Below are 19,003 nucleotides of genomic sequence, written 5' to 3'. Positions count from 1 at the left end.
AAGTAATACAAACACTACAATCAAAACTTTCAGGAAATAAAACAAGCATTAGAAATAATTTTTTATAGATACCAAAAAATTGTTGCCGGGCTTCGTTAAAATCATTTACATAATTGGATTAAGAGCTAACTGGAATGTATATCCTTCTTTTTACTTGAAAAACTGATGAATTTCTTTTCCTTTGTGAAGCAATTGCCGACTAATAAAAACATTGTCTAGTTCCTTTTTTACTCCGAATTTCCAGTCAATAAGGAGCTAGTTCTGTTTTCATGCATGCAATTATTTCGGTATTTGTTACGTTCCCTCTATTCAATTATTTCCTTAACAAAGAAAGAGAAAATAATACCGAGAGTAATTCTCTTGTTAGTGCCTAAAACTGGCCAATATTGCTGCCTAAACCAATTTGATAAATTATGCTCAGATATCGATCGTATATCCGGTGACTGCATTAATTAAGATAACCAAGGTAACTAACAATAACTTTTAATCTGGAACTTTCAGTTTTACACAATATATTTTCAAAAAAAGGAGTTTATGGTGTCTGAAATATTGCTAAGGAACAAAAAGCATATCAACATCAAGTTAGTGCATAGTGAAAAAAGAAAAGCATCCCTGGTTGCACAAATGCAAAATAATTCAAATGTATAACGACATTGAATAAATATTTATTTTCTAAAGGCTTACTTACCTTCACACAAGTCCAAAATATATGCATTATGAATATTGTTCTCAGCGCCATCTGCCGGTAATTTCAATCGCAACTGTAAACAATAGACCATTGGGGCAGTTCCAAATATGGCATTTCGATATCTATCTTGACTCGCATTGCCAGTTTCCAAAGCGATGAAATACCTTCTTATTTCTCCTTTCTCTCTCAAAAGCAGACTTTGCTATTAAGCTGCAAAAAATCAGTGCTGCTTTCTTATTAGTCTTTAACGATTCAGATGCGTATAAGCATTTTCTTTTATCAAATCTGACATCAACTACATGTGACTAGTTGTTTGACTTCGATGTAAACTTAATGCACACTGGCAGTCTCTTGGTTTTTTATTACTTTCTGTCTTTCTCTTCTTTCGAAGAAAAGGCTGCGGTATTTAGACAAAAGTAGAAACCGCTGGAATTAAAATAAGAAAAATGATATAATAACAGATTTCAGTTATCGATTTTAATCGAAGAAAATATTTTTTAATTAGTTATAAAATCGATTTTTTTTCACGCTTTTAAATCTGATAAAAATGAAATTACAGACAATGAGTTTTACCAGATTCTGTCTCATGGAAATTACCTAATCTACATATAATGTATATGTATTAAGTGCGGTTAGAGAATTTTTCCTGTCTGAAGGGTAGTTATGTTTGTGAAGGTAGCCTAGTTTCAAAATTTTTTTCTACTTAGATATTTTTTTAGCATTAACGTCTTAAGGGATTATCGCACGCGCTGCTATTTTATTTTCTAATTCAGTGGTTGTCAAAGTGTGGGGCAAAAGGGTATTTCAAGTGAAACACAATTTCTCTTGATATAGATTACCGTCTGTATTCTATATTTCTTGTATGTGCTTCATCTTAAATGATGGAGAACATGCAAGCAAGCAATTGTCATTTGTTAGCTTGCAATGATAGAATTACTAAATGCAAATCCAAGGTTTTCAATCCAGGTTATTATTATAGAGTTTTCAGCACATTAACGACTAAGACCATATTGCGCGATATACATTGTATCTGGAAAAAAACGTGCTACCTTCGCCTGAGGCCCTAAGACCAGCTAACGCAATCTTTTGTGAAAAAGACCTATAAAAATTCCTCACTTCATCGAACTCAGCTCTTTTCCACCGATGTGGAGAAGACGGCAAGTGTACCAACTTGTATTATCTGCAAAGGCTTCTGTTGAGAGAGCCGGGTCTCTATGTGCCTATATTAGCACTCAGATCTGTGTGCATCTAAATTCAAATTTGCTGATCCACTCTGTTTGAAACCACTCTGTAAAGGAATTTATTCAAGTTTCTTCACCGCTCATTTGAAAACCATTTGGAAAGACCAAAATAGTAAAACGATGTACAATTAGCATATCGACTTTACTCTAATTCTGGTATTTTGTGAATTTTTAGTGCATACCTCAAAGTTTCACAGATGACGCTCAACATATTCCACTTCTCCATAAAATCTGGAACATCGAAATCTTTTTAAACTTGCTAACACCCTTCCTAAGAATACTATTACTTAAAAGTTCAAGAACTACCACCCCATAAATCTCCTAAATTCTGTGGCAAAGATTTCAGATATCAGCCTTCACAGACATCTTGCAGCCTCCTGCTAGCCTTTTACCACAAATGCATAGCAGGATTTAGAGAGCTATTATCGAAAACCAAACTCTCTCTCTCTCTCTCTCTCTCTGGAATTTTGTTATTAGAAAAGTCGACTGTGCCAATAAAGTTCCTGGACCTTACCAAATCCTTTGTAAAGGTTGTACACAACCTGCTTGGTGAGAGACTTTCGCACTTTATAATAGTCAACCACTGCACACATGAATCATGACTTTCCGCATAAACCTAAGATGTTCTACATCTCAGTCATTTTCTCTTCAGATTGAGGTTCTTATAAGGGTCTTCCCTTGTTCCCTTCTCTTCCATATCTTTATTAACGGAACAACCTTAACAGTTCAGCGACAACAACGACATTTATAACTTTATCTACGCGGACGATCTGAACATTTTCAGGTCTATGAACAACGTCTCAGATGCAACTTACCTTCAACAAGCAATAAATTCCTTTGTATACAGGGAAATCAATAATGGGGTCACAGTAAACGCAGTAAATGCTGCCCTCTCTCATTTGTCAGTCCTAAGAAGAAAGATTGCTTTGTTTCAAGTATGTGATTGACGGCTCAGATATTGCCAAGGTTTCAGAGATCAGCGTTCTCAGAGTTTTATTTTAGATCAACTGTAAGTATGATCATCATATTAAAAATAGTTTTCCAAGCGAGAAAATATGTAGGATTTATTAAAAGACAACATATATGTCAAGAATTGAGAAATTCGTCGAATTTGTCTCTCTTCCTTTATGAAATCCATTCACCAGTCACATAAAAAGCATTTGGAATAACTTCAAAAGCATGTTATCAAAAGTTCCATCAAAAAAGAGGATCAGTATTCTACCGTAAGATCTTTCACAAAGAATTGTGCAATCGCATCAAATTACAGTCCCTTGAAGCTCGTTGAGTTTCGCTTTATTCGAAGTTGCTCCATCAAATCTTCACTGGCACCAGTGAAGTTCTTCACGGGCACCACACATCTTTAATCGTCTTTCTCTCCCCATTCCAATTCCTGGTATAAAAGAACTTATCTTGCATACACCCAGATTTCAACTTGACAAGCATCAAGAAAGCATTTTGATCTGAAAAAACTTTCCCTGTTAATGAACGAAGTTATATTCACTGAAAACTTCAATGAACTGAAGTTCTGTCCTGTAAAATACTGGAAGCAATGAATTCATTGTGGTTACTTCCAGAGTTTTATGGGAGAGAACATATCCAGTTGTTTAAATTGTAAGGCTATTTTAACTACTTGAGGTGTTGTTCTTCAACTTCTAAATACACAAATTCTAAATAGGAAGCATTCAGAGAAGTAATGATAAGTCAGCTATGAGTATTTTTATACCAAATGAGAAATACTTCTCAAAGCTTAAAACTAAATGGCCGTCAGATGAACTAATGATACTCATGACAGAGAAGAAAAAATGCATGAGATGCATATAAATTATCCAGCGATACAGAAGATTGTGGTAGATATAAATTAGTCTGCAATCAAATCACAAAGGAGGCTATGAAAGCTAAAGCACGTTATGAGAAGTTGTTGGCAACGTTAAACAGCAAAGACTACTTTACTTATGTAAACATTAGAAGGAAGAGAATGAATCACATAGGCCCACTTGATACCAATAGTTTGCTGCTGTTGATCCAATTATATTAAGGGAGACAACAACTATTCCATTCTATAGGGACCTACCCTGAATTCAAAGATTCAGGGGAGGTCCCTATAGAATGGAAGTGTGCGAATGTATCCCCAGTTCATAAAGCGGGATCAAAAGGAGACATAAGTAATTACAGACTTGTTAGCTTAACTTCTGTTCCAAGGAAAATAATGGAGTCACTGGTTAAAGAAGTAATGCAGGACCATCGAGACAAGACCAGTTATAGTTCAGAGACAGCATGGGTTTCTTAAGGGCAAATCTTGTTTGACCAATTTTATTGGATACTGCGATGTGGTCACAAAGGATGCAAAAAATTACTTTGATATCATATACTTGGATTTCAAGAAAGTTTTTTATACTGTTGCACATAAAAGACTCCTGTACAAATTGGAGTAGCGTGGCATTAAGCGCAAGCTACTGCTCTGGATAATGGACAGTTGAGTCAGAGAAGACAGTGCGGTTATTAATGGACGCTGCTGTTCATGGACTAATGTTATTAGTGGATTCCCCAGGGTTTAGTGGTTGGTCCAGTATTTTCTATATTTATTAATGATATTAATGAAGGTATACATGCTTATTGTCTAAGACTGAAGATGAGACAAAGGTTGGCAAGGTGGTTAATAACAGTAATTATGATAAGCTACTGAATAAGGTGTCGAAAATGTGAAAGACAGGCTGAGACATGGCAAACTGCAGTTTAACGTTAACAAATTCAAGGTACTGCATAATGTGTACCCACTGCGTGGTACTACACTCATGGTTGTGGAAAATAAAAAAGCCTGGCGAATTTTTCTGCCAGATATGAAGTTTTCTGAGCCGTGCATACAGTTTGGCATGACAGCTCATGAGGTCAATGATATATTGAGATACAGTGAATGATATGCAGGAACTTTTCTATCTGGGATAAGGGTTGATTATCCCATTGTACAAGGCATGGTTAGGCTGCATCGTAACTATTGCTTGCAGGTCTAGAGGCCTCGTTTTAGGAAGGATATAAATCTGCTGGAACGGGTGCAGAGAAGGGCATTGAGATTGATTAAGGGAATGAAAGGGTGGTCTTACCAAAAAGGGCTTCACTACTACAAATTGCAACGGCTGGAGACTAGGCGTCTGTTAGGCGATCTGATTAAGGTGTCTATGGATTTGAATGGATTGAATAATCTGAATGCAAATGACATTCTTCCGCTTGCTGAGACTACATATCCATGAGGAGACATAAATTCAATTGAGGAAGGATGCTTGCAGGATAGATGTGCGGAAGTCTGCCTTCAGCCAGAGAGTGGTTGATTGTTGGAATAAAGTTTCATCTGTTGTTGTGAATGTCGGTAGTTTGCATAAATTCAAAGAACTAGACAAACTGTGGGAGGGAATAGACAGGTGATATGGAAGTTTCTTTTTTTGGCTGATGCTCTATAAGTTTGCTTTATTGCATCTCTTGCCACTTCTAATACTAATATTATTAAATTTTTAAAAATTAAAAGTTTAATTTTTTAAAAAAAATTAAATATTTTCTTTAAAATTGCAAATGTTTTTGTATTTTTAAAATTCTTTCGCATTTCCTTATTTCTCCTTTACTGTGTACTGTACTTGGGTTCACTGTTGTCCTTCGAACTAAAATAATATATTATAAGGTCTATAAGGAAATATTATGTGGCCGTCTACCTCATTCCTGGATGGAGAAAGTTTCAGAAACATCACGTGTAAAAGCACTAGCTAAATTGATTCTCAATTCTACTTCTCAGTATACCGTTATACTGGGACACTCTACAAAGTATTGAAATTTCTTACTCTCAAACATATTGCTACATCGTATTCAGCCATTGATATTTCAAAAAGCTAGAAACGGAAACGCAAAACAAAAATGTTTTGCGACAAGTAGCATTTCTTTTTCGTTTCATGTTCTGGTAATGTATTTTTAAAGAAAGAAAGATTTCTATAATGTCGGGAGAGGCGGTGAGGAGAATCGTTATAACCACCCATCGCAGAATATCTTCTAATGTCGTACCATTTATGTGTATGTTAAATATTTATCGAGCATCTAACCACTGCCCCCGAGAGAGGCAGTTTCTAATGGTCATAGTCCAGGACTGAATAAGTAATTTAGAAAAATCTTGAAAGCTTCTTCCTCAAATAACTTCCGGACTAGTTCCTTTTATATATTATTCAAAAGAATCTTATCTTTGTAAGCGTCTCTTGCTATAAATAGAAATTAAAGTATAACCCAAATATCGACCCTAAATAGGCAACTAAAAATGTTCTTTTATTTTCTTTTTCAACAGGTCTGTATTGTCCCAAAATATCACACAGATCACATGAATTTTTCATACGCCATCACCTAACTAACTTTCGATATATTATTAGCACTTCTTGAAATCAAAATTCTTATTGTACATATTTCCGGCCTTTGCATTTGCTCGGTAGTATTGATTCACTTATAGCGTGCAGAAAGGCGCTATTTCTCTTAATCATCCATCTCTTGATGTGTCACTTTGGAAGAACATTAGCAATAATTATCTTCAGTGAGAGAATCTACAGTTGTTGAATAGGGAGGCGAAACTTCGCATTGTAATGGAAAATGTGTGTGTGTGTGTGTGTGGGAAGGGATACTCTACGAAATCAGCAATCCAGATAAGAAATCGAAGAAATTAATTAGTAAAAATTCACTGTCCTTTCCATATTAAAATATTTGTTCAATCCTTGGAGGACTATGGGTTATTTCCTCTGGAAGGAACAAGTTACCATGTGATTTGATTCGGCTATCATTGTACAGGTTTAATTCGCTTAAATGCTTGATTTCGGTTGGCAGGTTTAAATGTTCAGCACAATACGAATCAATATAATTAAATCGGTGATTGAACTTGGCCGAATATATGTCTCATTATCTTTCCTGTCAGTCCGTTACGCTAATTACAATATGAAAGCACTTACGATCAAAAGAACAAATTACTGTAAGAGGAATTACGCAGTCCTTTATTCTTTAACGAATCCATGGTTCTGAAAAGCTTCAAAAGGAACTTGGTGATTAGCAGTAGGTCACTAATCTGTCGCAATAATAAGAAAAGGAGAAATATAAATATGAATTCCGTATAAATGAATTATGAACATCCCAATTTTAATTATACTTAATTGTACTTCTTTAAGAAATTATTCTCTCCAACTAGTATATGATTTTTTATCTCAACTGTCCACTAGACAACTGAACTGTCTCTAGAACAGCAAAGCGTTCTCTGTCAAGAAAATTATGAATGTTAGTCTTATGGACGGACACAAAGAAACGCAATTATGTAATGAGAGCATAATGTATACATTGTATTATCAAAAAGTAGTGGATACCATATGATAATCACATGATATATGACCCTAGTGATCTTGAAGTCAAGTTATCGATCTCAGGCGAGGGTGGCATGGTTTTTTTCCTCCGGGTAAGTCGGTTTTTTCGTCCAGAAAACAACCAAATCGACCACTACCTTTTGATAATACAATGTGACAATTTCGTGGTGAAGATTCAGCGAATTCGAAATAAATAAATAATTGGGTTTCACATTGTAGAAATTAGCGATATATGGATTTTAGAGGCCCTAAAGTGTCCTTGTACCAGTGAGAAGATGCTAAGATAAAATCTGTAGTGTGGGGTATTATAATATGACGTTCCATGATATCAACAGAAAGGTACGTTGAAGAGGAAGTCTTATTTTGATTTTCCTGTGAACTATATTTATCAGGCAGCCCTTGGTTTGCATTGGAAATAAAACAGGATAATTTATTTTTAATTGCTTTTGAAATCTGGATCCACTTTTAATAAAATTATGCTGTTCCTACAGCTCAATACATTATCAATAAAAGACTATTTCGACTATATCCATAATTTTCTGTTAACCATTCAGAAAACTTGTTCGAGTAGTCGAAAAAAATTCCAATATTCAGCTGCTGTTTCTTTATCAGATCATTCTGGACAGCTCTATTGTTCCAGCTAAATTATATTGGAGCATTGAAAGTCAATTCAGAGAGAGAGAGAGAATTAAAAGTTTCATGCCCTTTTCTGTTCTCAATAAACTGAAAGCTGTTCGTTTCTATTTGTCATGACAGTTGGTTATTTAAGTATACCATGAAAAACTTTCATTAGACATTTGAAAGCATTTATTAGTTTTTCTGAGAAAACTTTTTTTTTTTTTTAGAATTCACTCCATTGTTAAAAGACACGGATAGTCTACTGTATTTCTTCATCTCAGCGAGGATTTTAGAATGTCAATTTAATTATCTGGAGATCAAAGGCGAACACCTAGTGAGATTAAAAATAGGACACCGTACTAAGTGGGTAGTGACAAATGGCATCTACTAATGTAATGCGAAATTACAGTCCATGTGATGTTAGTCAATAAGGTTAATTTAATGGTTATTATTATTTCATTTAACTTTAAGAAGAATATGTTCATCGGTGACACAAATGTGTTCTCAATTTATTTACATCGTAACATACGAACACATGAGGCTATAATTAAAAGGGCAGTCCATTTCATGACATTTCAATCCCATACGACTTGTGCTTCTTCCTATGGATGCTGGTATTAATACATTTAGTTTAGTACGTATATAGTTGTGGCCCGCCTCCTCGTGGCGTGGACGGGTACTGTGAAGCAGCCTTCCTGATAGCTAAGTGGCCAGAAACAAAAAAAAAAAAAACAACAGAACAACACACACATACTGCGCATAGTGCTACACTTATTTCTGTCCATCGTATAGAGTTTTGTATATCATCACAGAGAACCATGATGGACTTGAACCGTAACGTTTAGGGGCCGCTTTACATAAGACACAACACATGTCCACATTGCTCCAGTGACATACAATGAAAATCTGCCAATTTCCAAGCCTCCTTCAAAAGAAGACTCTTCAGAATTAGAAGATGAAAATGTGGCCATTAAACTGGTAAAAGAGATAATTGGGGTTTCACTTCAGGAGCCTCTTCAATAGTGGACCATTTCCATAAGCAAGAATCGGATGATTTAGTGAGGGATGTGAGTCTCACTAAATCCAGCGCAGAGCTCCTGACATCTCGTTTAAAAGAACAAATCTACTGGATGTTACTGCAGGATTTCCACGTACAGAAATAGACATCAGTTATGCAAGTTTTGCAGTGTTGCAAATTCCTATGCCTTTGTTTTGATTTGAATAGCTTTATGGAGAATTGAAGTCGGATTTCTTCAAAATGGGAATATACACCATTGATTTCTGTTGCGTATCCTGTTCATATTAAACAAGAGTATGCTAGAAAAGATCAAGTATGAACAGAATAAACGAGATATCTTGGAGAATTTGAGATCGTTCTTTCTGGACCCTCATGATCCTTTCACCAAGTTCCCTTGCTTTCTCTTCGTATGGAAAAATAAGGCCGTAGATTAGCACCAAATGAGAAGAGAATGCTTTGACACAATTGAGTTACAACTTTGCGAACACGATATAATAAACCATTCCTTGTTTCCAAGAAACAAGGTCTTGCTACTCTGTATCACTTTGGAACCGATGAAGCAATTTGTTAAAATAGTAGATCCTCAACCTTCAAACATATATAATCTGTGTTTGAAAAATTGTGTGACGCAAAAGTGAAAGATGGCATATTTATTGGTCCAAAGTAAAGCAGACGTTGACTTCACAAGAAATCGAAGACAAAAACAACTGCCAGGCATTTTGCTGAACGAATTGCCTGGCAGTTATTTTTACAGTTAATGGCTTTCTTGGTAATATTAAGAGTGAAAATTGCAAAGAACTAGTTGATTGAAAATTACGAAAAATGGACGCAGAAGTGGTACTAAGAAAGGTGGGATAAAGCTATGATGGGGAACCATATCTGGTTCTTGGTTGGAGATGATCACTTTCACCACAACAAACAAAGACGTGCAAATGTACATTTTTTGTAGCTGAGATTAATTTTCTGTTTTAAACATAAGTTCAATATTTTGAATAAATCCTATATGGGTCTCTTTCATTTCTGGACAAATCTTTGATGCTATGCAGAAACCCAAATTCACCAAGAAACCTCAAGAAATGTAGGTAAACTGAATATTTTTGAAAATTAGTTTGACAGTGTAATTTGACAATGTAATTTTTGTTATATACAAAGCACGACAGTTGATAAATAAACGATTAAGTTGCAATTGCTGGGTAGACAAGCAACAGGAACTATTTCTAGGAAACAATACTTCGTAGTCGTGACATCGGATGATTTCAGCGGCATTCCTCGAAGGAATCTTATGTGGACGCATTGCACAGTGCACTCTCATTCATTTCTCCTGTTAGCCCTTGACTAATATATATCCCCTCTCCCAACCCCAACCAGGAACATCCGCGTTTGTTATTTGATCTTTTGCTCGGAACAACAAGAAGAAAAGCATCGCGGCTGAGGTCAGAAGTCAAACATCCAATCTCTGGAGAAATAAACGAACGTAAAGCTGTAACCCCCCCTCTTCCCCACTCTGATGAAAGAAATATCTAGAAACTTTCTAAATGTTGCGAGGATTTTTATTAATTTTTAAGCTGGCTGTTGTTCGAGTATATTTTCGATTAAAAATACATTGAATTTGTTCAGAGTGAATCCGAAGAAACAATGTTAAATCAAGTTTTATATTTTGCTTTATTGAATTACTGTGGATGGGTTCGGGACTAAGAAGCCAATCAAATATATTAACCAAAGAATACTTCCCTTCCCTCAGTAAAAAATATGTAATGTTGTTTCTTTTATAAAATATAAGAAGTAATATGAAATATTAAAATCGAGTTTTTTAAAGAATTTTCTTTCTAATTCAACATCTATTAGAACACAGAAGAAAATTAACCTTTGCTGATCTCAATAATTAGCGTTATTGAAGTTTTATCTGGTGGTGTGGCAGCTGTTAAAGCTATCAACTGGGATTCTGCGCAAACACCCTGGAACAGAACTGAAGAATATCTCTGGTGTACCAAAGTTTGTTTTTAAAAAAAAGGCATAGACAAAGTAGGGGTTGTCGACAAATGGCTCTCCTATCTGTCTTTTATAAAAATATTGGAAGAAGTAATAAATAACGGTCTCTCCTTGCAAAGATAATTTTTTTTCTAGTAACGATCACTGAGAATTTTGTCCAGCTACGAAAGTACACGATAAATTTTCCTGCTAAAGAATATCTTAAAAAACTCTGACTCGGTTTCACTTCTGCTTGTTATCGAAGAAGATGTGGGTGTTACAAAAGCGATGCCCCGGTTTTATTCAAGCAGGAGCGAGAGAGGGTTTCCATCTAGGTCAATACTTGAACGCCTTTAACTCGTGGTATTTCACATGATTAGTACCCAGTCCGACACTGCTCTCGATTTACATAAGTGGCTTCTACACCGGTAGTTTCGATTAGATTTATTGCAGATGTGGAGGATACTGCTATTTGAGCAGATATTGCATTAGTGAGGATGCGAAGTGATCTCAATACTTCAGAAGGTATTCGATGGCAGTAAATATATCCAAAGTATGTTAAATAGGTTGGACAGTGAGTATGTTCATAACTTGGATATCACCAAATGAATGGGAAGGAGATAAAAATATATTTGAAGATAGAATGCTGAATTATATGGAATATTCAAACTAACTGCGCATGGACAGCAGAACGAAGTCATCATTTTTAGCATCCTTATTTTATTATTAGTTTATGGTAATCGAAAAGTAGTTAGGATTATTTGGGATTCTAGTGTATAGGTGAAGAGTTTGTGATAACTAATCTATCTTGTTCCTTCACCTCGATTATCGCTAAACTGGATGACCACAGGAGTGGAAGAATGCAGACATTTCTGACAACAGTAAAATTTTGGTCTTATAGATAAAGAGGTATCCGATTAATGATCATTTTAGACAAAATTTGAATGAGCATGGCCATTTTATAGTTACTACGGATGTCCCTGCTCAAACTACAATAGCGACAAACAAATCAGACAAAACTTTTCAAGAAACTTTTGGAGTTTTAATTATGAGGCATCCCTTTCGAAATTCTTATCAAAATTTAAAATACGAGCGCATCTCTTGGAGCCTAAGACAACGGAAGCGTCGTTACTATGGAAACAGAAATATTCAGAATTCGGAAGGCTATCACACTTTAAACCTCGCGGCGTTTCATCAAGTTCATGATTTTTTCCTTTACATAGCTTCACTGCATTCACTTTGACACGTTTTTGCTTTTCAAATAATTTTATTTTGGAGATGCTGCTTGCTTTAGAGACAAGTGTAGGTGTCGATTATTTTAGTTCTACTCGGGTTCATATTTACAGCGATTTATCGATATATATACAACTTAAATTTTAACCGTATCTGTTATACACTGCCCTACCATTAATATCCGGACATCTGCCTTTAGACAAAAAATGAGCTTCTTTTATTGCGTCATTTAATATTTTGTCCTGAAACCTTTTGCTTTTATGACGACCTTCAATCTTCAAGGGATACTCTCAACCAGCCTTTTATAAATGTCAGGTGATATGTTCCTCCACTCGGCCTTTAACGCGGCCACCAGTTCGGTCTTGTTCTTTGGGCGATCTCGACGTGCACATACCCGACGATCCAATACATCCCAAAGATGCTCGATAGGGTTCAGATCAGACTCTGGGCTGGCCAATTCAACTTTTCCACGCCCATGACCTCAAACCACTCTGTTACGACCCTGCTATGACACTGCTTCCACCAAACTTCATTGTTAGAAGGATACAATCAGGAAGGAACTGTTCCTCTGGCATTTGTAACACCCAGGAACGACCATCAGAGGAGTTGAGTGCGGACCTCGACTCGTCTGCCCATAGGACTGTGTTCCACTGCTCTACAGTTCAGAATTCGCGCTCCTTACACCATGTTAGTCGGCGTCTAGCATTTGTTGAGGTGATCAGTTCTGTTGAACGTGTCATTGCACTTTTGCAATTGTCTTTTCGAACACTATTGTCCATATTTATAGCTGGTTCTGTGACGTGTTGCATACTGGGACCTGTTTCCCTATCCATGGAGGGGCGTCCGAATATTAATGGTAGGGCAGTGCATATATGCGATCATTACAAGAGATTTGTTTCTGCTCACTCCATAAAAGCTGGTAACCCAACGAACTATTTGTGAAAACTGGGTTGAAAGCTTTTCATTACTTGGGAAACATGTATTTTTTCGGTTATTCAGTAATAAGAACATAATTCAGAATGTTCGTGCCTTAATTTAATTAATATACCAGCTTCTAATTAATAGAACATATCAAGGACTTGCCCCATTGTTTCTATATAAGAGGATAATTCAAAAAATAAGTTACACTTGACCGTTGTAGCCCAAGAGACATTTATTGAGTCATGTAATATTATGCAATAGAAAGCACATACCTTGCGCTACTTTTCCACATAGTCACCGAGTTGGTGAAAACACTTCCGGAACGTGTGACTAAACGTTCGATTCCCTGATGATAGAATTCCATTCCTTGGTCATTCACCCTCTCATCGATGAGCAGGTTTGCACCTGCTCATCGTTTGCAAATCGTTGTCCCCCTAGATGTTCTTTCAGCTTGCCAAAGATGTGATAGTCACAAAGCGAAAGATTGGGACTGTATGGCGAATGTTACCATACCTTCCATCCAAACCTTTTGAGCAAGTGTCGTGTAGGTGTTTTCCTGAATGAGAACAACACCTTTGCTTAATTTTTAAGACCCCTTTTGTCTACGCGTGCAACACAGTGGTATCGTCACCGTCCTCCCCACACATAGTGGAAAAGGCCCGGGTTCGAGTTCCGTCGATAACGCGAGGAACTTTAATGGGCTTTTTTCACTCAGTGGCTGAGTTAGTCAGTCTCAGGCGTAGATAACAAGGTTTTTCTCCCCAGAAACTGGGTTTTTTTTGTCCAGAAAACAGGCAAATCGACCAGCGAATACACGCAATTTACAGACAAAATAAATATAGGTATATGTAATCATTTACAGGGAACCCTAATAAATAATTTGGTTTTCCAGGACTCTTGTTTTTCATGGATGTTTGCAAAGACTGTAATGTTTGGCAGTATGAGGCAGCATTAATTGTTGTGCCTTTTGCCATAAATTTCGTGTAAACAACTTCTTCACAGTCGAAAAACACAGTGGCCATGACCTTTCCTGCTGATAGTGCAACTTTGAATTTCTTCAGCACAAGCGATGTTGTGTGTCTCCATTCCATAGACGCTCTCATCGTTTCTGGGGTTAAATGGTGCACCCACGTTTCATCGCCAGTAATGATGCGGTGTAAGAAGTCATGGCCTTCCACAGAATAGCATTGAAGGAAGGCAAGAGAAGACAAAAAATGTTGCCCTTGGTGTTCGTCTGTCAGTGAACGAGGAACCCATCGTGCACCCAATTTGCGATAGTCAATATGTTCACGGACGATGGAATGAACACTACCTATAGAAATATCCAACTCCTTTGCCAATTCTGCGACTATCAGTCTTCGATTATCGCGAATCATTCACCAACCTGCATCATGTTGTCTGCAGTAGTCGACGTTGATGGCCTTCCTTTTCAATCAGCATCCGTCAATTCTGTGCGACCACTTTCAAACTGCTGGCACCACTTCACTATGGCTGGACGGGACATTGCATATTCCCCATACACCGCCGTATTTTCACGATGAATCTCGGAACAATTCAGATGTTTCGCCCACAAAAATCGTACTGTTCCGCTTTCCTCGAACTTGGAGTAACATGTTACCTGACATGCCATTATGAAAGCTTGCTTCTACACAACTGTTACCGCTACATCAACGAAACTCACCTACCAGGGAGCGCACGATATGAACTCCATTCCATGCAGTCGCCACATTTGTCGCACAATTATATCAAGAGATGGTGGCAGGTGAATCTTATTTTTTGAATGCCCATCGTATTAGTTTAGTGTTCCAGTCTCTTAAATATAGGACAAAAAATTTCTGTCATGTTAGGGCATTTAAATATTACCTCGTCTCCTCGTGTGTATGATGTCTGTAAATTGCGTGTGTTCTCTGGTTGGTTTACTAGTTTTTCTATACGAAACATCGAAATTTCCAGAAAGAATCTTGGATTGACGTACACAACTCCAGATACTGGAAGGCGGTACTGTAACTGGTGCACGCTACTATACTGAAGTAATCCTTCCCCATGCACGTCTGTTCAGAGGTCCCATTGGCCCCGAGTTCGTGTTTATGGATGATAACGCCACACCCCATCGCACTGCAGCTGTTGATATGCTTTTGGAAAGTGAGGAGATTGTTTGTATGGATTAGCCTGCCCGTTCTTCCGATCTAAATCCCATCGAACAGATATGAGATGCTGTGAGGAGAGGCCTAGCGGCACATCCACACCCACCAGCTGAAGATGGCGCTGACAAAGGAATGGACGATGTTACTGCAAGAACTTATCAAAAGCATTGTTCTAAGAAGGGACAGGCGGTGCAAAGCCTGCATCGACATTAGGGGAGGCCATATCTCCTACTGAAGACCACCTCTTCCCTTTGTTCCATCTTTGGCAGTGATGCATCTGTATCATGGCAACCAGCGCTATGTTGCCATTTTTGAATAAAGTCCCTCTGTACCGTTTTGTTTCCGTTGTTGTGTCGGTGTTGTTTCCTTCATCATTTCTGTAGCTCACGAGGTTCCTTTGGTATGCTTTTCCCATATTCAGGTCACTCCTATGAGAAGCTACAGGTGAAAACCTGACTGGTCCTTAAATTTTGCAAACTAGTGTAGGCTTTTCGTTGCGATAAACTCGGTAGGTTTTTTAAGCAGCTAATGATTCGAAGACTGAGCAGCCCCTGAAACGACAGGTGTTCATCGTAATACTCTCAAAGATTCCTCCAGTATATTTACTAAAGGATGGAATTTCAATGTCAGGCTTTCACTTCAGACTTACAAGAGTCTAGATTAATTAACAATCGTTCTAGCATTTGATGACCTCTCTGTGCATCATACCAGTACGGTAACTTTATTTATTTAGGAGAAAGATGTGGATATCCTTCAAATATTAGGCTTAGTCTCTACAACGGTTGTTAGAAATAACAGCCTTGCTAAGGGTTCCCAAACTCCTCATTTTGGTCACGGCCTTAATAATTTATTGTTTCACCAGCTAATCATTCTGGCCTTTTCCAAAATGGTTTCAAATTCTCTGTTTGCCTTTTAACTAACTTTTCTATTAACTTCTAGACATTCAGCCTGCTTATATAGACAATAAACATAAAGTTTCCTAGTCTGGGAATTAACGAATTATTCGTTTAAAACGTTTTTTCCGTTCCCCTATATAAGCAGTTCTACACTCAGTGATCACTAAATTAAGATCCACCATCCGTAATGGACTACACATTGTATGGGCTCAACGGCAGATCACTGCCTTTGAGCCCATACAACATTGTCCATGGCTCTTTTGAACTGGCCCGAAATTAGTTGACTTAATGTTCTTTCATTATTAATTAAAGAAAGACGACCCTTTTATAAATTTCGAGTACTACGTTTTATTGATGATTTTCACACGCCTCAACTCTGCTGATTATTTCAAGTTGCTACTGACTTTTGTGCAAGGTACTGTATCTTCGTGTAAGGTACTGAATTTAAACAAGCCCTCGTAGTATAAATGAACCTATTTGCAGTTTGGGGAACTCGTGTACCAGCTGTTGTACGGGCTAGCGATTCTCAGAACAATAGATGTACCACTTTCTCCGCGTAATCGTATCATTAAGTGCTGCACAATACATGTAGCTATCCCCTTTATGCTGCAGCTACGTAGTAACCATATAACGTCCATAGATATATGAGCAAGTAGAATAGAAACGAGGTTAACAGGCTAGCTTTATGTGAAACTGTGCCACAAGAGTTCCACGATACAGGTTATCACCAGAGAACAGCGACATACAAACTGATTACATTTCCAGATGCCCAACAAGGTGTTTTCAGAACATGGAGTGCAATGGAACAGAGATATGAGCATTCTTAGAAGTCTCGTATAAATTAAAGATTACGTAATTTCTTTATTTTCCTTTGTTTTAGAGACTAAAAGTTTTTTAACGTATATTTATTGATACTTTATGTTCTAAATAGATTGTTTCGATTTCGGTTATCGAGTAATGCGAGGGCAGTACAGTCCCCCAAAGTGCAGTCAAGAACAGAGTTGAATTGTCTTGTCTGACTTAAGACGCTTGAAGCGTTAAAAATTGATACACAAAAAGGTGTGATACGATGCATGAGAGTATTCATATTTAACTCTCCTTCCCTTCCTTCCAAGAAGCAGAGACTTTTCCCATAAAAGCTTGTGCCACTCTTATATAGAGCAATTAGTGTGTTCCTTTGTAACTTTTTTTTCCCGTTATAGAAAATTCCAAGCCTTGCGGGAAAAGAAATTTTCAATAAATGTCTCGGTCTTTGGAACGCGCCGTTTGGAATTTCCTGGCGGTGATGTTGACTTTGGACAGTAGCGACAAGCCGTGGTAAGATGTGCATGCATTCGCGGACTGTTTCCTTTAGAAAAAAAAGGGTCAAAATTGCGATGGAAAAAGCAGAAAAGGACGTAATTTGTGTTTATGAAAAGTGGTTGCCATTGGGTATTTTATCTTTCGCATACAGAAGTCTTCAAAGGAATAATGGAACACAATAAATGGACAACGAGAAAAAGAAATGGTGCTTTAAGTTCAATATGGGACACGACGTTATTGAAAGTTTCTGTGGAACGTCGATTATCCGAATCAATGGAGATTTATCCGGTTCGAATAATCGAGCTCAATATCTCAAAATTAACATTAAGAGTATGAGCCAGTTTTCACTAAAGCAACATGTTTGGTCCTCGCACAATTTCATCCAAAGATGATTCTAAATATCAACAAACATTTTCTCCATGGAGTTATTTTAAACTCAGTTAACTCACTATTCTGAAAAGGGGAATAAAAAACGCTATTTTTAAATGAGAATAAGAGAAAGATACTCTTAAAAAGAATACTCCTTTTTTTAAACTGTTAAAAAAGCAGCTTTTTAACACTCTAAGTTGTTACCAATCCCAAAATTGTACTTGATTTATACTCTGTCATCGTAAATCTAATTTTCACTTAACTTAAGATCGTTAAAGAAAAATATATATCTCATTAAAGTCACCTTTGCCCTTCAGTACAGTTAAACATCATAAAATTTCATGGACGCTCATAAAATATGATATTGATTGAATTTACAAGCCAGAAAGTTGTCCTTTATGTCCGCTGAAGACTAAAATTCCTCGAAGGCTAAAATCTTTCCTCGTTGTAAGAAGATAAATATCCATATGCATAAAGATGAAGTAAGTATGGTTCCACAAATCCATAATTTAACCTTCATCTATCCTTAAATATCTCATCAGTATTCAAGTAGATAAACGTCTGACAGTCTTTCTATCCTTGAAATTAGCATCTTTAGATAAACAGCGGAGGTTGCAATAAGTAAGGTTTCTTGGAGCCTTTAAATGGTTTATTAGACTTGTTCTGAGTTCAGCACTAAGTTCGATAGAAGCCATATAATATCTCAAAGGTCTGTAGTTAGAAGACAAACAAGAAACTGTCAACATATTCTAAAACTGAGGTGAAGTTGTAGACAAAATCCAGATAAAAACATGCCAAAAAATATTTAATTTCATCAGGCTAGTTTAGAAGTTCTTTTGTGTCCTGTATCAGACATTCTTTTTATTTAATTTAAAATTTAAGTAGGTTTAATGAAGTCGATAAAATGTTTTCAACCAGTGAGGTCTAACTCCTCTTAAAAATTAATTAATAAATATTAATATGGAGTTAAACGAATTACTCACCTATATAGAGTCCAAGTGACTCCATCTTCTGGACAAGGCATTATTAGGTTACATTAATGATCAATATACACAGATAATAACGTGTTTTTCAATTGCTTTAAAGCTGTCACTAATTACTCCTCTAATAATCACTTTTACTTCCAGGAATCTCCTTCTTGTTTGATAGGGAAGATGGGGATAAATTAAAAAATTCCGCTCGTAGTCATGAAGTTAGTTGTATTCAGGTATCGAAACCCTTTTCTGTCGGTGTGTCACT

At 36.8% G+C, this 19,003-nt stretch overlaps 1 protein-coding gene across 1 annotated transcript in view; it reads right to left on the bottom strand.

Moving 5' to 3' along the window:
* The window catches only part of LOC150079552 (calcitonin gene-related peptide type 1 receptor-like), a 120,273-nt gene that overhangs the window by 42,311 nt on the left and 58,959 nt on the right, over nt 1-19,003 (bottom strand). The window contains exon 2 of the mRNA XM_090383105.1: nt 689-1,114. Within this exon, the coding sequence (XP_090239231.1) occupies nt 689-739 (51 nt within the window). The 5' untranslated portion in view covers nt 740-1,114. The remainder of the gene's footprint in view (nt 1-688; nt 1,115-19,003) is intronic.

The sequence above is a fragment of the Mastigoproctus giganteus genome, chromosome 10 (genome assembly GCF_048544385.1).
Source record: "Mastigoproctus giganteus isolate SK-2022 chromosome 10, ASM4854438v1, whole genome shotgun sequence".
Classification (NCBI taxonomy): domain Eukaryota; kingdom Metazoa; phylum Arthropoda; class Arachnida; order Uropygi; family Thelyphonidae; genus Mastigoproctus; species Mastigoproctus giganteus.
Note: the sequence above shows the minus strand (reverse complement) of the source record. Positions and strands in the feature narration are given on the sequence as shown.